General features: G+C 45.6%; 1 protein-coding gene across 3 annotated transcripts in view; it reads right to left on the reverse strand.

The window, feature by feature from the left end:
- WIPI2 (WD repeat domain, phosphoinositide interacting 2) overlaps positions 1-15,466 on the reverse strand; it is a 29,436-nt gene extending 13,970 nt beyond the window's left edge. For all 3 annotated transcript variants that reach the window (XM_081034779.1, XM_081034778.1, XM_081034777.1), the window contains exons 1-2: positions 15,154-15,466; positions 8,643-8,725 (exon numbers count right to left, since the gene is read on the reverse strand). In XM_081034779.1, coding sequence (XP_080890905.1) covers positions 8,643-8,725; positions 15,154-15,227 — 157 coding nt within the window. In that variant the 5' untranslated portion in view covers positions 15,228-15,466. The remainder of the gene's footprint in view (positions 1-8,642; positions 8,726-15,153) is intronic.
- Between the last annotated feature and the right edge of the window lie 3,060 nt (positions 15,467-18,526).

Raw genomic sequence — 18,526 nt, forward strand, 5'->3', positions numbered from 1 at the left:
TCAACATATTTGCTCAAAAGACAGGACAAGCCACAGAAAGGGAGAAAACATTCACAAGACATTATCTGACAAAGGACTGGTTGGTATCCAGTGTATCTAGAACTCTGACAACTCAATAATAGAAGACGAATAGTCAAGTTTAAAAAGGGACAAAAGATCCAAACAGGCATTTCACAGAAGACCTACAAACAGCCAACAAAGACATAAAAGTGCCCAACATTAGTCACCAGGGAAATTCAGATTAAAATCACGAGGGCCGGCCCAGTGGCCCAGGTGGTTGGAGCACCGTACTCCGAACGCTGAAGTTGCCGGTTCGATTCCCACACGGGCCAGTGAGCTGTACCTTCCACAGCTAAGACTGTGAACAATGGCTCTCCCTGGAGCTGGGCTGCCGTGAGCAGCTGGAGGCTGGTGTGAGCTTCCACCCGGCAGGCAGCGTGAGCTGCTGTGTGCTGTCAGGAGCAGCCAATGTGAGCGGCCAACCACCGACCGACCGCCTCAGCCGGGGGAGCGCAAGGCTCCTAAGACCAGCATGGGCCAGGGAGCTGGGTCCTACACGACTAGACTGAGAAACAACGGCTTGAACTGGAGGGGGGGGAGGCGGAAGACAGGGGGGAATAAGAATAAATAAAAAGGTTAAAAATTGCAAAAACCGCAATTACTTTAAAAAACAAACAAAAACAACCAAAAACCCACCAAGAGATATCATTATACATACATGCACCGGAACGGCTAATATTAAAAAGACTGATAACACCAAGTGGTGGTGAGGATGGAAAGCAACCAGACTGTCACACAGCATCAGAGGGGACGGGAAATGGGATCAACATTTAGGAGCATCTGTTAATTTCTTTCTTTTCTTTTTTTTCTTTAATTTTTTAAAAGGGTTTTGGCTCTGTTGATTCTTTTTTTTACATTAGGGAATATTGGAGAACAGTGTTTCTTTCCAGGGCCCCTCAGCTCCAAGTCGTTGTCCTTCAGTCTAGTTGTGGAGGGCGCAGCTCAGCTCCAAGTCCAGTCGCTGTTTTCAATCTTTAGTTGCAGGGGGCGCAGCCCACCCTCCCATGTGGGAATTGAACCGGCAACCTTGTTGAGAGCTCGCGCTCTAACCAACTGAGCCACCCGGCCTCCCCACTGGTAATTTCTTATAAAATGAAATGTGTTCTATCCCTAGATATTTACCAAGAAAAATGAAAATACAGAGGGTGTCAAAAACATGTATACACATTTTAAGAAAGGAAAACTGTATTAAAATTGTAATACTCAATATATACCAATAACAAAAGATAAATACAAGTCACGTTAGACTTCTGCAATTACAAGAGGTGCACAAAGTGGTTCCCATCAGCATCCAGACACTTCTGATTACGGTGAACTACTGCTTGAGCAACGCTGACCGAAGTGTCCATGTGTATACATTTTTTGGCACCCGCGGTATATATCCACAAAGAGTTGTACAAGAACGTTCACAGCAGCTTTATTCATATTAACTAAAAACTGGAAAAAGCCCAGATGTCCACCAATAGGGAATGGCCAAACTGTCATATATTCACATACAACTGACCCTTGAATGAGAGGTGCTGATCCACCTCGGAGTTGAAAATCCTCATATTTACTTTTGACTCTCTAAAAACTTAACCACCCTTGGTATCCTTGGGGGATTGGCTCCAGGACCCCCCCCAAAATCCTCAGATGCTCAAGTCTACTATATAAAATAGCAAGATCAATGCATACAGTCGGCCCTCTGCATCTGCAGACCTCCAACCGCAGACAGAAAACACAGGTATTTACTGAAAAAATCTGCATATACATGAGACCCGCACAGTTCAAACCCGCATTGTTCAAGGGTCACCTGCCACATGTAACAACATGGATAAATCTGAAAACATCACACTGCAAGAAACCTTAGAAAAGAGCGCCCGCTGCATTTCGGGATGTTCTGGGCCAGGCAGACTCAATCTATGGCAGAGAAAGCCCAGAGCGCTGCTTACCTCTCAGGGGATGGAAGGGAGTCAGGGCTGACTGGGGGCAGGTATGACGGAAGTTTCTGGAGTGATGGTAAACCCTGATAGAGTGCAGGTTATACAGACGTATGCATTTGTCAAAACCCACGGAATGTTTCCTTAAGAGCTGTACATTCCACTGTATGCAAATATTACGTCAAAAGAAAAAACTAAAACCTTGACCTCTAGTTAGCAACAATCATGCTGAAATATTTAAGGGAGTATCTGCTGATGTAAAGTAGAGAACTAATAATGGGTCAGGGTGTTTGGGTATCTCTCCCACCCAAGTACACGTTTGAAAACATTTTCTGAAATTTTAATGAGAAAAAGCAGATGAGATCTCTTTTAGAATTTTAAAAACAATAGTGTGTGTGTGGAGACAGCAAGGTTATTTTAACTACAAATATTCGCCAGAGGACCTCCATATACCCACCACCTAAATTTAACAAATACGAAATTTCTGCCTTTTAGCTTCAACTATTTTTTTTGCCTGAGGTTCAAAGAGAAGCTCCTCATCCTGACACTTCACCCATAAGTACGTCAGTAAGCCCCTCTAAACAAATAAGAACATAGGAAAACTATTTTCCAGCCTGTGACTAAAAGCAGAAGACTCCGTACATCACAGTAAGTTCCAGGTGGATCAAGTATTTCATGTAAAACACCAGGGAACTAGGAGATGAAACAGGAGACTGTCCCGTGCAGCCCAGGGACAGGACAAGCCTTTCTAGTGCTCAGAAGCCTTACAAGAGAAGATGAATACACTTAAACGTGCAAACATTCCAGACTTCAGGAGGACAAAAACACATAGGGAGGTCAGAAAGACAACGACAATTCAGAAGAAATGTTTGCAACCCGTGTCAAATGACTAATTTGCTTTAAATTAGTAAGAGACAAATAATTCAATAGAAACGCAGGCAAAGGAAAGAAACAAGTTGTTAAAAAAGCAAACGATGGGCCGGCCCGGTGGCTCAGGCGGTTAGAGCTCCGTGCTCCTAACTCCGAAGGCTGCCGGTTCAATTCCCACATGGGCCAGTGGGCTCTCAACCACAAGGTTGCCGGTTCAACTCCTCGAGTCCCGCAAGGGATGGTGGGCTGCGCCCCCTGCAACTAAGATTGAACACGGCACCTTGAGCTGAGCTGCCGCTGAGCTCCCGGATGGCTCAGTTGGTTGGAGCGCGTCCTCTCAACCACAAGGATGCCCGTTTGACTCCCGCAAGGGATGGTGGGCTGTGCCCCCTGCAACTAGCAATGGACCTGGAGCTGAGCTGCGCCCTCCACTGAGGGCGCCTAAGACTGAAAGGACAACAACTTGAAGCTGAACAGCACAGCACCCTCCACAACTAAGATTGAAAGGACAACAACCTGACTTGGAAAAAAAAAAGTCCTGGAAGTACACACTGTTCCCCCAATAGAGTCCTGTTTAAAAAAAAAAAAAAAAAAGGCAAATGACTACAGGGGCGGCTGGATGGCTCAGCTGGTTAGAGCACAGGATCTGAACAACAGGGCTGCCGGTTCGATTCCCACCTGGGCCAGTGAGCTGCGCCCTCCACAACTAGAGTGAAGACAACGAGCTGCCACTGATCTTTCAGAGGGGTGGCCAGATGGCTCAGTTGGTTAGAGCGCGAGCTGTCAACAAGGTTGCCGGTTCAATTCCCACATGGGATGGTGGGCTGTGCCCCCTGCAACTAACGACTGAAAATGGCAACTGGACTTGGAGCTGTGCTGCGCCCTCCACAACTAGATTGAAGGACGACTTAGAGCTGATGGGCTGTGGAGAAACACACCGTACTGCAATATACTCCAATAAAATTTAAAAAAAAAATAAAAGGAAAAAAGCAAGTGACTATATTAAAAAAAATAAGAGTTCCATTTCAGTTATGAGTTAAGAAATGTAAACAGGGCAATGAACACGTTTTTAAATCTCAAACTGGTCTCGCAAGTATTAAAATGTCTAATAATGCCTAGTGTTGTAGGAAGTGAGGAAGACAGGTGCCCATCCCATTAATAAAAACAGGCTGGTACTACCTCTTTAAAGGGCACCTTGGCAATATCTACCACCTTTAAAATGCTTTTCTATCTGTTGCTTCTCTCTCCAACAGCTGTACGCACATGTGGGGAAAACAAAGATACTCCCCAGCAATCCTGCTCCCACAGGTACCTGTCTACTCACGGGAAATGGAAATGTGCGTCCACACAGTAACTTGCAGGCGAATGCTCACAGCAGCACTACTCACAATAAAGGCCCAAAGTGGAAACAACCCAAATGGTGGTCAACAGAACAATGAAATGTTGAGCAATAAAAACAAATGACATGCTGATGCGCGCCCCAACGTGGATGGACCCTGCGATGTGCTCAGTGAGAGAAGCCAATCACTGTGGTTCCATTTCTCTGCAGTGTCCAGAGCCACACATCTACAATGGCAGAAGGTAGATTAGTGCTTGCCCAGGGCCGAGGCGGGTGGGGAAATGGGGAGTGACTGTTAATGGACTCAGGGCTTCTTTTGGGGAATGATAAATGTGTTTTAATACTAGATCATGGTAGGCTGTGTGTACGACTTCGTCAATACACTAAAATCGACTGACTTGTACACTTTCAACAGGTGATTTTACAGCACATAAAGTATGTCTCAAAAAGCTGTTTAAAAAACCCACACAGGCAGGTTATTGCAGAAATGTGATGTTAAGAAGTATAGGGCAGCAGGGACTTTAAATATCAAGTTGAATCCCTGTGAGAAAACGGGTGACAGAGACAGAGGGCAGAAGTGAGGTGTCAGAGGTGTCAGGGCAGAAACTCACGGGACCACGAGGGACCACGTGGCCCTGGATCCTAGACACACACTGGCTTCAAGGGGTCGCTTCAACTGCAACTGCCCAAATTATATACTGGGGAACCACCTGTAACTTCCATCAGATTTCCAAAGGAGCCAGGAAACAGAAAAAGGCCAGAGCCATTGTCACCTGCAGCTAACACATTTTTGTCACTGCTCAAAAAGTAACAAGACAAAAGGATTCACTTCAGAGTTCCTCAGTCTTCTGTACCAACGCACCTAGGTCTTTGAGGAATACACCTTTCATAAAGCAGCCTATCTTTATACGCTGGTAGTGGCTTAGGTTCACCATCTTTCTACTTATTATTTTAAGCTCTTTCACCTTTTTCTTACACCTCCCTCCCAAGGGAACTTTTAAACACATGAACATACATAGAAGCCACATTTCCAGAGTAGTCACTTCCCCCTAGAACGAAGGACACACAACTCAGCCGTCCCCTGAGAAAATGGCACACGAAGCATCAGCCTGATGACTGCAGGGCACTGGCATCAAATGGAAAGAAAGAGAAACAAGGCTGCACATGTGTAATCATTCAAGATGGCCCGTCACTGAGACACCAGTGCCAGTAACTCTCAGAACATGTGAATGGAAACTGCAGGGACCTCAAGTGTCCATGGCCTTGCTTTCCCAGCACATTTGAGGTGGCCTCTGCCAGTTTCTGCAAAACTTTCTTCTAGAGATTACCTCTTTAATATTGAATTTCAGAAACTAATTACTTGATTTCAGAAAGAAGGTGCTTTGCTTCTGCCAGTGCTGTGTAGGGCTGACGATGACAAAACTTCCATAGCGGGAAGAAGGGAAGAACAAAGCTATTCAGCAACTGACAGAAGACACTTCCAAAAGAGGCCTATCAGATGCCTGGAGCTCTGATAGGAGATACATGTTGAGAGCCTGATCTTCCACTACATCAGATTTAGGCAGAGAGAGGCTACTGGAGTTTCTCCCCTGCGTGACCCATGACGATAAATCTCACTGCAACGAATATTCCACCCAGTGCATGGTCTGCCAAATCAGAACGATGTCAGAAAGCACCATTTCTCAAACCTTACGATGCAGATGATGGCTTGTAAAGGCAATGGCGGTTAGTTCCTTGAAAAAAGGTGCTATATGTCTATGGAGGCATTTCTCTCAGGGAAGTAGGCTCTGGTCACTTTTGCTGAGGCAAGGAAGTGTCCGCTATGTTTAGTTTCAGAATTTAGTGCTTCATGAGACATGTTTCCCAGCTCAGAAACTTTCAAAAAGCAAGGCTACATACACAACGCAGAATCTGAAAAAGCCAACTTTTCCCTCTAAGCTTCTGTGATATTTCACCAATAAAAAATCTACACCCTTTATTTTGCCTAACAGGATGAGATTTCATTGCAGTAATATTTCAGGGACAAGAGATCACATATTCACCTACTATTTATCTTCAAAGTAACAAAGGACAAACAGAGAGAGAGAACGACAAACGGGCACACACAAGCAATGGGCAAAGATCCATGGGAGTTCTTGCAACTTTCCCTTAAGTTTGAAATTACAACAATATAGTTAAAACAAACAAACAAAAAAGACTTCCACTGCTGCTGGGCAAAGGTTTTTCTGTTTAAATAAACAAAAGAAGAACAAGCAGTTGTCAGTCTTGTTTTTCCCACGACCAGCTCCGGCTCATTCTTTCTGTAACAGCAAGTGACTAAGTGCAAAGGTCTGATTTTATGATGGATGGTTGAGTTGTGAGGCATGAGCCAATACTGAGCTTGGGCTCAATTCTGAGGCATAAAGTACTATTCTTTGCTCTATCTGTAGCAAAATGCCAGAAAACAATCTTTTCTCTAGGTCAATACAAGTATGGGAAAGAAAGGTGGATAAAGCTCTAGGAGCAAAAAAAAGTTAATAGCTTTGGTTTAAAGTACTAACCCTCAAAAAGTTCTATGTTCAGTTCATGACCTATTTTTTAAGGACCAAAGTTCACGAAGAACAACAAAGAAATCTACATACCACCTCACCATGTTGGTCAGTAAAAACCCACCCTTTTAACAATGCTATCAAGACATCACATTTTGTTCCATCAAAATCTGTGAAAAATGAGATGCCAAAAACCAGTACAGAAGCTTCAAGGAAACAGCCATTAAATTGATTCAATTGAGGAACAGCAATCGAAGGGGTGTATTGTTATACCCTTTCTAAGCTCTGCGTCTCCAAAAGGTGTGTGTGTGTGTGTGTGGGGGGGGGATTCTGTGGCTTTCCAAACAGATGACTCTAGCCTCCACAGCGACAACTTCACAGCACACTCCAGGCCCTCGTCTGGGTGCAGATGTAATAAATGTTCAGTCACAGTAAAAGCCCAGAGACTGGGTTACCCCTCTCTGAAAAACTCCCCTACAGGGAGCAATCCTGTGCAGAGTCAAGTGAAAGCAGCCGGTTTGGAGAATTCCAGAAACACTGACACCCACCTGAGATGAGCGAGCACACTAGTTCACAGCTATTTTATCACCCAGATCACACTAGAACAAAGGCTTTTTTAGAAGGGTTAGCAAGCATCAGGGGCAAGTGTGAGGACCACAGAGCAACATCTAAGGCAGCCAGCAGGAACCACCAGTCAGGGACACTGTAAGAATCCTGCCTCCCTGCTGTCTCCCTATAAAGGGCCTGGGTGCCTGCCTTTGGGGGAAGCAGCAAACAAGGGACTTGCTGGGGAAAGCAGACATACTTCCTGATGGCGGTGAGGGGGCACCTGAGGGCTCACCTGGAGAGAGCAGGCCAAGGCCTGGGAGGGAGTATGGAAGCCTGTGATCGCCTTCCTGGTGGGTCACGAGAACTCTACGATTTCAAACAACTGGCACAAAGAATCTACTATTTTACCGTTGTCTTCATCTTATGTTAATAGTAGTGGGGTGGGGGCTTGTATTTATGTCTGTGTTTGCTTGTCTTTGTGTCCCCCTGCCTAAGACTGGACACCAATATATTTACTTGTTCTTTGTCTTCCTCCATTTAAATGTGTTAAGAGAGCAGGAACTTTGTCCCTGCTGCATCTCCACAACCAAAACAGGGCTGGGACATAGCAGGTCCTCAACAAACGTTTAGGGAGTGAATGGAGCCAAGAACGGTATGAGAAGTCCATTCACATTAAACAAATGTTATGTGTTATGTGGGAAGAGGGCAGAGTTTTCCATCACATTTTCACTGGGCTGTGGGGGTGGTCCTGCATCTACTCCTATTTATCCAGCAGATACTGTACATACAATGTACAGTACATTCCAGATACTGTACATTCCTTTTGTACATCCACAAAAGGAAACCAGACAGTGAGGGCCAGAGACGCAACAATCTAACTAAAGTCACACAGTAAGTGACTGGGCGAGAAGTCAGAGCTGACCCTTCTGCAATTCCGCATTGCCTTTGAGACGTCGGCTACTCAAATTCCAGAAAATGACAATTGAAGGAAATAAATCATTCCTACAGGACTGTAAAAATTTCAATTTTCTGGAAGCCCTTTATGACAGAAACCTAAGTGGTTTAAATGGCATTGAAAAGGGGGAGAAATCACAGAATAAACAACACAGTATGATACCGTGTATTAAAAACACACCCATCAAACAAGTATTTCTGTAGGTACACTTGTAAGTATGAAAATAAACAAAAAGAGCTGGGAAGATACTCGCAAGTCGTTCAGTTGTCACCGCTCAGTAGACTAAGGTGAAAGAAGAATATCGGTGAAGGGGTATCTGGGCTTTAATCACAGTGTCGAGTTTAAGGATGCATTTCAATTCAAGTATAACTTGTCTTTTTTTTTTTTTTTTAAGAAGGGGGAAAAATAAAGCAAACACTTACTGCATTCATAGATCTGTTCCAGCTTATCCACAGAAGAAAGGGAGAAAAATTTATAACCGGACTTACTACCAACAGCTAGGGACCTGCAAAAAAGCCAAATTCAGAAATAAGAGCTGATACATGTAGACAATGATAATGCACAAACTAGCTCCATGTTACCAAACAGTAACCATCATCTCTACAAAAATTAGCACAAATAATTATACGTCGTTTGAACCAGGTGAGCGCTGGCTGAGCAGAAAGGAGAAGGTGGCAAGGAAGATGACACACCCCACAGCCAGGAAAAGGTGCAGGTCAACAAAATAGACAATATATTTATTTAAAACTTAAAACTTTAAAGACAAGTTTGACATGTACATGAAAATAACCAACCCTAAATTAATGATCCCTTCAGAAAAAGGGGTTTCTCAGGTGATTTGATATATGTGCACAGTAGATGCACGAGTCCAAAAGTGAGCTCACCTTCTGATTAAACAGATATGTATGTATAAACAGGAACCGTGTTTCCCCGAAAATAAGACCTAGCCAGACAATCAGCTCTACTGTGTCTTTTGGAGCAAAAATCAATATAAGACCCGGTATTATATTATTTTATTATATTATATATTACATATTATATTATGTATATTCTAGACCCGGTCTTGTATTACAGTAAAATAAGACTTACATTAATTTTTGCTCCAAAGACACATCAGAGCTGATTGTCTGGCTAGGTCTTATTTTCGGGGAAACACGGTATTTACAGCCTACATGGATGATGACATGTCTGCATTTCAGTAAGGCAGTTAACACATGCCGCTCGATCATTTATGCTATGGCTGAGCCATGGGATGGAAATAAAACGGACCAGACCAAAACGGAGGACCTGGATCGGGGGACCCCACAGTGGGGCTAGAAGGAGAAAACAAAGGCTCCGTTCTCAGAGCCTCATCCAGAAGATTCCGCGTTCACCACTCCACACCAACACCGCAGCTTTTGCTAAGAGCTTGGAGGGGCCTCAAGAGCTCTCCAGGTCCCCTCGCACAGGAGAGCTGTGGCACGAAACAAAGTATTTCCTCATCAGAAGGTCGCTACTCTCCAGAACTTGACTGACCAAGGTAGAAAATAAGAAGAAAGCACAACTTTCAGAAAACAGGATGAGACTGAAGCAGGAAGCGGGAGGACATGCAAAGAATCAGATACTGGGATCATTTGTGTATTTCATGTCTGGGAAGGCACGAAAACAGGTGGAGGCAGAAGATAAACCAGAAGACGAGAAATAATGAAGACTGACATTTTCTATCATGAATATTTGCACACCAAGACAAAAATTAGGGCTATTTTAATGACCATTTCATCTATTAAAGACGAGATTCTCAACCTCTTTCACACATATGTAGAATAGACCACTGACCCTTGAACAATGTGGGGGTTAGGGGAACCCACCCGTGCACACTCAAAAATCTGTATATAACTTCGGACTACCCAAAAACTCAGTTGTCCCTCAGTAATGGGGGTGGGGTGGGGGGATTGGTTCCAGCTCCACGCCACAGATATCAAAATCCACGATGCTCAAGCCGTATATAAAATGGCCTAGAATAACAATGCACATATCCACGGGTGTTTGAGTCCGTGGATGGGAAACCCAGGGATACAGAGGGCCGAGTGTGTACTTACTGTGTTGAAAAAAATCCGCATAAATGGACCTGCACAGTTCAAACCTGTGTTGTTCAAGGGTCAACTGTATTCCAAGAACAGAGCTGCTGTAAGCACCCTTAAATGTTTAAATTGCAATTGGTTTATCTTAGAAGTATAAACAGAAACAAAACTCTACCAGCTCATATCATTTTTCTGTGCAAAAATACTTCACTATGTTGAATTATATCAATGAAATGATTAGGTATTGTTGCTTGTAAATATTTTGAAAAGTAATAAGGGAACCAACAAAAATACAAGAATACCTAGGAAGGCTAAAAATAGAACAAAATCTCAGCAATCCATAACTTTTGGGAAACTGGTGTTCAGGAAAATGTTTTCTAATTAACTAAGGGTTGCTAGTTTAAGCACCAAAACCTTTACCCCCACCATTTATGATTAAGAAAAAAACCATTCTTGTATTACATGATATGCTCTCCTGTGTTCTTGACACAAGGGGATGGCAAATTCTTACCATCTTCCTAATCTCACATCATTCAACACCTTACTGTACTATCACAACACAGTAACCCTCTCAGACCACACGGAGTTCTGGGTTTTGTGTGCCTGTATCAAATGGCTGGGCTATAGTACTGAGATTATACAAGTATTTTTCACCTTTTGTTTTGCTGACAGTTGTCACTTTTGTTCGTGATCCTATCATCAACAGCCCCTCTCCCTTTCTTCGTGTTGACTTCAAAACCAGATCACTATGCTTACTAGTATGTCTAGAGGGGGCTTCCTCCATGGGCAAAATAATGAGCTTTTATTAATTAATGAGAACCTGGATTCTGATATACCCAGGTTTCAGATGTGCTCCCAAAAGGCAGAATTTGTTAAAACTGGGCTTTGTTGATCAAACATCAGAACTTGGATGTTCTTCCAGATATTCAGAAACTCATTTAGGATATTAAATACCTTAGCTAGAATTTTAATTGCATGTTTTACAAAACTGATTGTATACTCCAATCAGTAGGAAATGTAAACAAAAATACTGCAATTATTCTTTGATATGTGTATATGGTAGAGTATGAATATATATTTTACCAATAAAGGTAGACATTTTTAAAGGGTGATATTAAATATAAACAGGTTTAATAGTCTCAGCTCAAAATCAACAATCAGGTTCACACACCCCTCTTTATAGAGATTCTGCTTTTAATAATTTCTCATGATTCGCCTGACCATACAATGGCATTTTAATGGGAGAGGTACAGTAACAGGTTAAGTATGAGATTCCACTAATAATCTTATTCTCCAACAAATGTTCATGTGGTAAGTTTTTTAAAGATAATACAATGAAAATCTTACTGACAAAGGAAAAACTAGCAAACCGTAACAGAACAAAGGACACATTTACTTAATCCCTCATTTTACCACCATATTCCTGCCTTCAACTGTCCGGGGTCAAAAATGCAGGGAGCCTGTCGTACCCTATGGAGACAGGCCTAAGTGTTTCCTGAGGTGGCAGAGAGTGACCGCTTCTGAAACGTACTTTGAGCCAATCCCCTTATTTTCACCGCACACCCTCCTTCACTCCACTGCTAGAGCTTCCCTGGACTGCCAGGCCTGAGCCTTGTGGGGACTCCGTGGTTTAAACAACGTTGGTCACTCCTGTTTTCTCCACTGGCAAGTTAGGATCCACTTCCTTTACCACTTGCTAGTTTCCAAAATTCTGTTGCGTGTCCCTCCTCTTTCTCATCCTCCCTATCCTATGGGTTTGAGCCCTTTAAAACATCGTTTTGATATTTTATTGAGTGACATTTTATTAGGCTTCTGGGAGGGAGCCAAAGTAAAATGCTTGTGTCTGATCCACCATCTTTAACTGCAAGTCTCTGTCACTGAATTTAAACTTAAGTGTTCAATATCTGAAAGGCAGTAATTTCCACTGAGGGGGAAAAAAAGCAAAAATGTGAATCAGATCTTTTTAACTCACTTTTCTTTACTCTCTTGCCAATGATCAATCCTGAAGGCTTTTCCCTTTTTATTATCTTCCTCCTTAAAGAGGTTAGAGAATGTAGGGTTAAGTGGAGACAGCCACACCCATGAAAACAATCAGCCTGGTAGACCTGGAGTCCTACTTAGTAAGTTCACTGCACAACAGACCCTTCCCTCCAGCTCACTCATGGCCAACCCAGCTTCCGTGGGGAGATCCCCAGGGCCTTTCACACTCAACTGGTATCCAAACCAGAACTCATCACTTGGTCCTAAACCGAATCCTTCTCTGATCCTTGTCCCATAATGTTATTACTGTTCTCGAAGAACCCAAACCAGAGACTCGGGGGGAACCTTAACTTCTCCCTTACAGGCGACATGGATCCCGTGGGTCACACCAAGTCCTGACCACTAGCCAGTCTCCTTCCCACTGGCCAAGGCTGTTGGACAACAGCCTCCTCAAACACCCGCTGCACAGCAGGCACAATGGCCTCAATCTTTAAGGTCGAAAGGTCCTTAAAAACCATCTATTCCCAAACCCCTGAATTTACCAATGAGGAAAAGGAGAGAAGTGACCTTCCCAGAACAATTACTATAACCTAGAAGAAACTCAGTTGAAGAAAGCAATAAATTCAGAGAAGTGTCTCTTTATTGTCTCTATACCCATAGTTTTTCTGGACACTCACATCAATTCTACAAACAGAAGTCTTGGAAAATCAAGCCCTTTCTTTATTCCATCCCTTTTAGAAATGTAACTTAAATAGACATTGCCAAATCACTTCCCTTAAGTTGAGTGGTATCCACTGGAAAAATTCAGTTCCTGATATTTCCATTTGAGGTGCAAGCAATACTCTGGGACTTATTAGTATGTTACCTTCAATTTCAAAAAGCCAAAAATTCCTCCAGTATAAGCCTTCCAAAGTGTTACTTTCAGAAACTAGGATTGGAACTAACCAGGTAAGAGCAAAACGACCGAGATCAGCTGTTCTTGGTGGCTTTTTCACTGCTCTAGTTAAAAAAACAGAACAAAACAAAACAAAAATGGTAAAAAACAAATAAACCTTATTCATACTCTTAGGATTAAGAATCACAGAAAAAAATACGGTATTTGAAACCATTACTAGTACAAAAAGAAAGGCAGGACTGAAAGAGTTTGGTACGCAAGGAATATTCTGTTGTTAAGCATGACTGTATAATGTACATGTATTCTACTAACTGAAATGGCTTCCAGACTTTCTCACTTAAATACAGTGAATGTGGATCCTATACCAATATTCTTTGGCGAAAAACTGTGTTCCTCTACTAAGATAAATTCTGGAGATGGGTAAGGGAGGAAAAGGTATAAACTGTCAACCCTTTTCCCAGGAACTTCAGTATTTCTTTCAAGTATAGTTTTTAAACAAATTATAGTCGTTTTAATTAATAAACTTTTAGTACAATCCTAACGTACTATTCCTTACAATTTATGTTCATATTATATCAAGGTCTCTTCAAGGTCTCTTTGGCAAGTCAAAATTACGACACAGAAATCTTCTCTTGACCTAATAACTCCAGGACTCACAGAGGAGTGGGGAAGCATATGATTTCCAAGCATGAAAAGGTATTTTTTCCAGGCCAGACAGAGGAACATTCTTCTATTATATAGGGAATTTGGTAGCCCATTTGAAATAACAGCAAAAGAGAATGCTTTCTCATTGGATTTCCTTTCAACTAAATGATGAAAAATGAAAACCTGAAAAAATGGTAGAAAATGTTTTGGAAATTCTCTAATTTATATGAAACGTAAAACCCCGTCAAGCTACCATTTCTTACTGGTCTCAAAACACAAAGGGCTTCAAAACTAAATCTCGGTCGGTTTGAAATATCCTGTTCTCTACCTGGACTGACATAATACCGCCTGTCCCACCTATAAGCAGGTGCCACAGGTGGCCCAAATTGTTTGCGCTGTACCCGCCTTGCCGCGCACGGACCGCTCACGGTGGCTGGTTGGTGTAACCTTTAAATCATAAGCGCTACAGCGCGGTCCCCAAGTTCACTTCCCGCAAGGTCCTACTCGGTAGGAAAGAATTCGGGGCACCGATCCCAGGCGGCCCCGACGGCACCGTCACCGGAGCGCCAGCTCCAGGCCCCGCCCCGCCCGTCCCGCCCTCGGGCCCCGTCCGCAGCCGGGGCAGGGGTCCCGGCGCAGCACCTCCCCCGCCGCGCTCCCGCCGCCGCCACCGGCCGGCGTGCGCCTCGCGCCATCGGGATCCCCTCCGCGGGCTCCCCTTCGGGCCGCGCCGACTCCACGGAGCCGGCACCCACCCAAGCACCCAGGTGGACGCCTCCCGCATCACTCCCCGACCCGCTCTGCCCCCCGCCCCGGCCCACGGCGCGCCCCCGCTCGGGACCCCGCAGCCAGGAGCCCTCCCCACAGGTCGCCCACGGCCTCCGCAGGGCTGGCTTCGCACCGCCGTCGGGACAAACCGCGCTCCGAGCCCCGGGGCGGCTTCCCGGGCCCCGGGCCCGACACCCCTCGGGCGTGTCCGTCGCAGCCCCTTCGGCGCCGTGTCCCCGCTCGCAGGCCCGGCTCATCGCCAAGTGCGCCCCGGTCCAGGCAGGACACGCAGCGTCCCGACGACAAGACAGCGCCGCGCAGAAGGGGACGCGGACGGCGGCCCCGGACGACGAGGCCGGAGAAGCGCCGGGAGGCGAGCAGGGTGAGGGCCGAGGCGGCGCGGGGGCGGCCCGCCAGCCGGTGGGGGACGCGCCTCGCCTCCATCACGTCCCCGCCCCGGGACCGCGCCCGCCGGGTCCCCAGGGAGGGCGCCCCTCCTCCCCGCCCCGGGCCCGCTCGCGACGCGCCCGCCGCCGCCGCTCCCGGCCCGGCCCTCGCCCGGCCCCGACCCCGGCCAGGCCTTACGTGATGTCCTGGTTGAAGTTGGCGAAGAGCAGCTGGCCGGCGCCGGCCTCGCCGCTCTGACTCGCCAGGTTCATGGTGGTCGCGCGGCGGGCGGCTGAGCCCGACCCGGGGCTCGCGCGCGGGAGGGCGGTCGCGTGCGCTCAGGGTCGGCGCCGGTTCCCGCTCGCCGCCTGGGCCACCGCAGCTGGCTGCCGGAGGACCAACCGCCGCCTCATCCCGACCCCGCTCTTGTTTATGCTCCGGAGCCGGGGCTCCCTGCGCGCCTGCGCAGCCCACCCCTTCCCCGCACGGCCTCTCACGGCGCAGGCGTCCTGCGGAGGTCCCGCCCCTTCACCTCTGGCCCGGACTAGACTTCCGGTTGCACACGCGCACACGTGGGGACGCGCGGGGGCGCGCGGGGCGGGGTTTGCGGGCTCGTGAGCGCCGCGCATGCGCAAGGGAAAGAGTAGGCACTCGGCGGGCCCCCCCCCCAACAGTTTATTAGTATTAAAAAGGTCGGCCGTGTGCCGAGCATTATTCAAAATACGTACGGGCATTATCTTATTTGATGCTGTAGTAAGCCTGTGTGGAGAATATTGCATACTGATTTTACAGATTTGAAAACTGAGGCTCAGAAACACTAACCTGTTTGCCAAGTGTGAGATGGGAAAAGGGAAACACAGTTTCTCCAAGGCTCACGCTGTCTGGGTCCCTAGGAGAGGAGTCCACCGAACAGTTAGTTATTCATGTGCTCTCTGATATTTAGGAAGCACCTTCAATGGGAACACAATGGGCCTCCTTCCCTTAGAAGTGACCGTGGTGAGAAACTCAAACACAATCACAAAGGCGGGAGACCAGGAGAACACATGATGAGAGCACTCAACCTAAGCTTAAGGGACAGGGGCTGTGCGGTCAGAGAAGCACGTGCGGGGTCCCATGTCAATGTATAAATATACAAATGGAAATAAGTGCCCAGACAGCCAACCCCTGAAATCGATCCAGGACAAGGGCCATGTCTCTAGTGAGTCTCTCCGCTGGCACACGTCCCTATGGATTGTTATTACTGAGCACAGGCACATGAAGAGGTGCCTGAGTAAAGCCCCTGGGTTCTAGACACACTCCTTGACTTCACTTTGAAAAGCCACCCAATTTCCTCTTGTTCATCAGCATCTATTATTCCGTCTAGGACAGTAACTGCTTCTCTCTATTGGTTTAGCAAATGAAGATACCGAAATAGCCAAAGGGTAGACGGTTTCCAATTTACCAGACCATGACTCTTCTCTGGAGTAACAGGGGACCCTTTGGGTACTAGAATCTCAAAATCCAGGGAACCTAGGGTTGTGTGGACAGAAACAAAAATGTCGTAAGTGGATTATAAGATGTAATATGAAAGGAAAACACTACCACTTGCCCTCCTAGTTTGTAGGCAGGTACCGTCTATCGTATAACAACACCCCAACCTCACAGGGTGTGATCTCTTAGCTGGCACCACAACTGAGTCGTCAGTAGGCCATTCTACCATCTATCTGGGTAATAGAGCACATGATAAGGATGGTGAATTCCAAGGGCATGAGCCCGTTGGCAAACTTCCTTCACCTTAATGTAAATTTGTTGGTCAGAAGAGAATGGTATGGACACCTGGATAACCCTATTAAAAAGGGTAACCTCCACACTTCCTCTACCCTTTTCCTTGCTTTATATTTCTGCCTAGACCATGTAATGTCCCATCCCAACTAGAACACAAGCTCCATGAAGGGAGGATTTTTGTCTGTTTTCCCATTAACTTGAATGATGAGAACTTGGTGCCTGAAGAACAGAACTCGGGGCCTCCATTCTTGGTGGCCAAATGGGCTGGGGCTGAGGCCTGCTGCTGCCCACTCATCCAGTTTTTGTTTCACTGCTTTATTATTTGGGTTTTATTAGAAACCATAGACGAGTGTTGTTGGAGAGTAGGCTGGATTTGTGCCAGAGAACTTGACCTGTGTGTGACTCAGTAATGCATCCTTGTGTCTCAGGCCACCTTGAGGACAATATGAGCTCATACTCTTGATGGTGTGCAGTGCAGGAAGAATGCTCAGGAGCATTCTTTTATCATTACTTCAGAATTCCTCCACGTGACTGGCCTGATGCTAATCCCAGAGAGAAGAGCTTCCCTTCCTCCTTATAACGTTTGAGCAGAGCCATCATTTGCAAGTACTTAGAACATTCCTCAAGCATTCTTCTTAGGTACAACATTCAGAGATGAGCAATCCTCCCACGGGCAAATTCCTAAATAAACTCGTGGGATAAATGGCATGGAGGAAGGAACTCAGGACTGGAGCGAAAGGATGGTGGAATGTACTTTGCATGAGGTGAGGCAGTAGGAGAGAGGTCAGAATACAGGGAACACTGAAATCAGATGGGCTTATTAAGGTTCAAATCCTGGCTCAGATTCTCACAAGGTATGTGTTCTTAGATAAATCACCTAACCTCTCTGAGCACCAGTTTCCTCAATAATAACAAGGGCTAAGATAACTCACCTCCTGAGAATGCTATGAAGATTGAATGGATGGGAGGAAGTACTTCTAGGATGGTGGAGCAAGAATCTCTGAAAACCATTCCTCCATGAAAGCAGAGAACAAGGACAAAAATTATCAAAATCAACTGTTTCAGAACTACGGAAATTAACTAAAGGCTTGCAGCAACCTGAGAAGCATTTTCCAAGTAAAACAGCTAAATCTCAAGAAAAACTGAGCTCTGGTGCATTTTAACATGCCCTAATCCCATCACCCTCTTCAAGATCTGTGGTAGCCTTGAAAACCAGCAGCCTGGCATCTGTGATAGATGTGAAAACAAGCAGCCTAGCAGCCACTGGAAGGGGCATAATGGCCTTGGAGTTTCCCAAAAGCCCCATCCCGAGTATGGTCACTATTTGACCTGTCTGGCAGTTTGCTGAAAAACTCCAGTCTGAAGCGGTGTCTTTATTTGATCTAAGAGTTTGCCAATATCTTTGTGGTTAACCCTATCCCCAAAACATTTGTCCAAAACAATAATATTGCAACTGCCTGAGGCAGGCTTACCAGGTGGGGCTAACAAGAAACTGATCAAAACAAAACAAAACAAAACAAAACAAAATCTTAAAAGGACTAACTAGAGAATGAGATAAAAGGACCAGCTATGGAATGAGATAGCCATAAGAGGCTTTGAAAAGTTCCTAGCATATTCCTGAAAATCTAGAGGGCTTTGTGTATATGCAAGACTGTGCACCTGCCCAAAAAATACCTGAGAAGACCCTAAAATCTCACTTCTGGCAGACCTTGAGGCCCTGCATAAGTAGGAAGTTGTAGGAAGACCAAAGCAGAGTTGTAAAATCCTGCTGGAATGTTGAAGCATACCCCAAAGCATTCCTCCATCC

Source organism: Rhinolophus hipposideros (assembly GCF_964194185.1).
Source record: "Rhinolophus hipposideros genome assembly, chromosome: 23".
In the NCBI taxonomy this organism is placed as follows: domain Eukaryota; kingdom Metazoa; phylum Chordata; class Mammalia; order Chiroptera; family Rhinolophidae; genus Rhinolophus; species Rhinolophus hipposideros.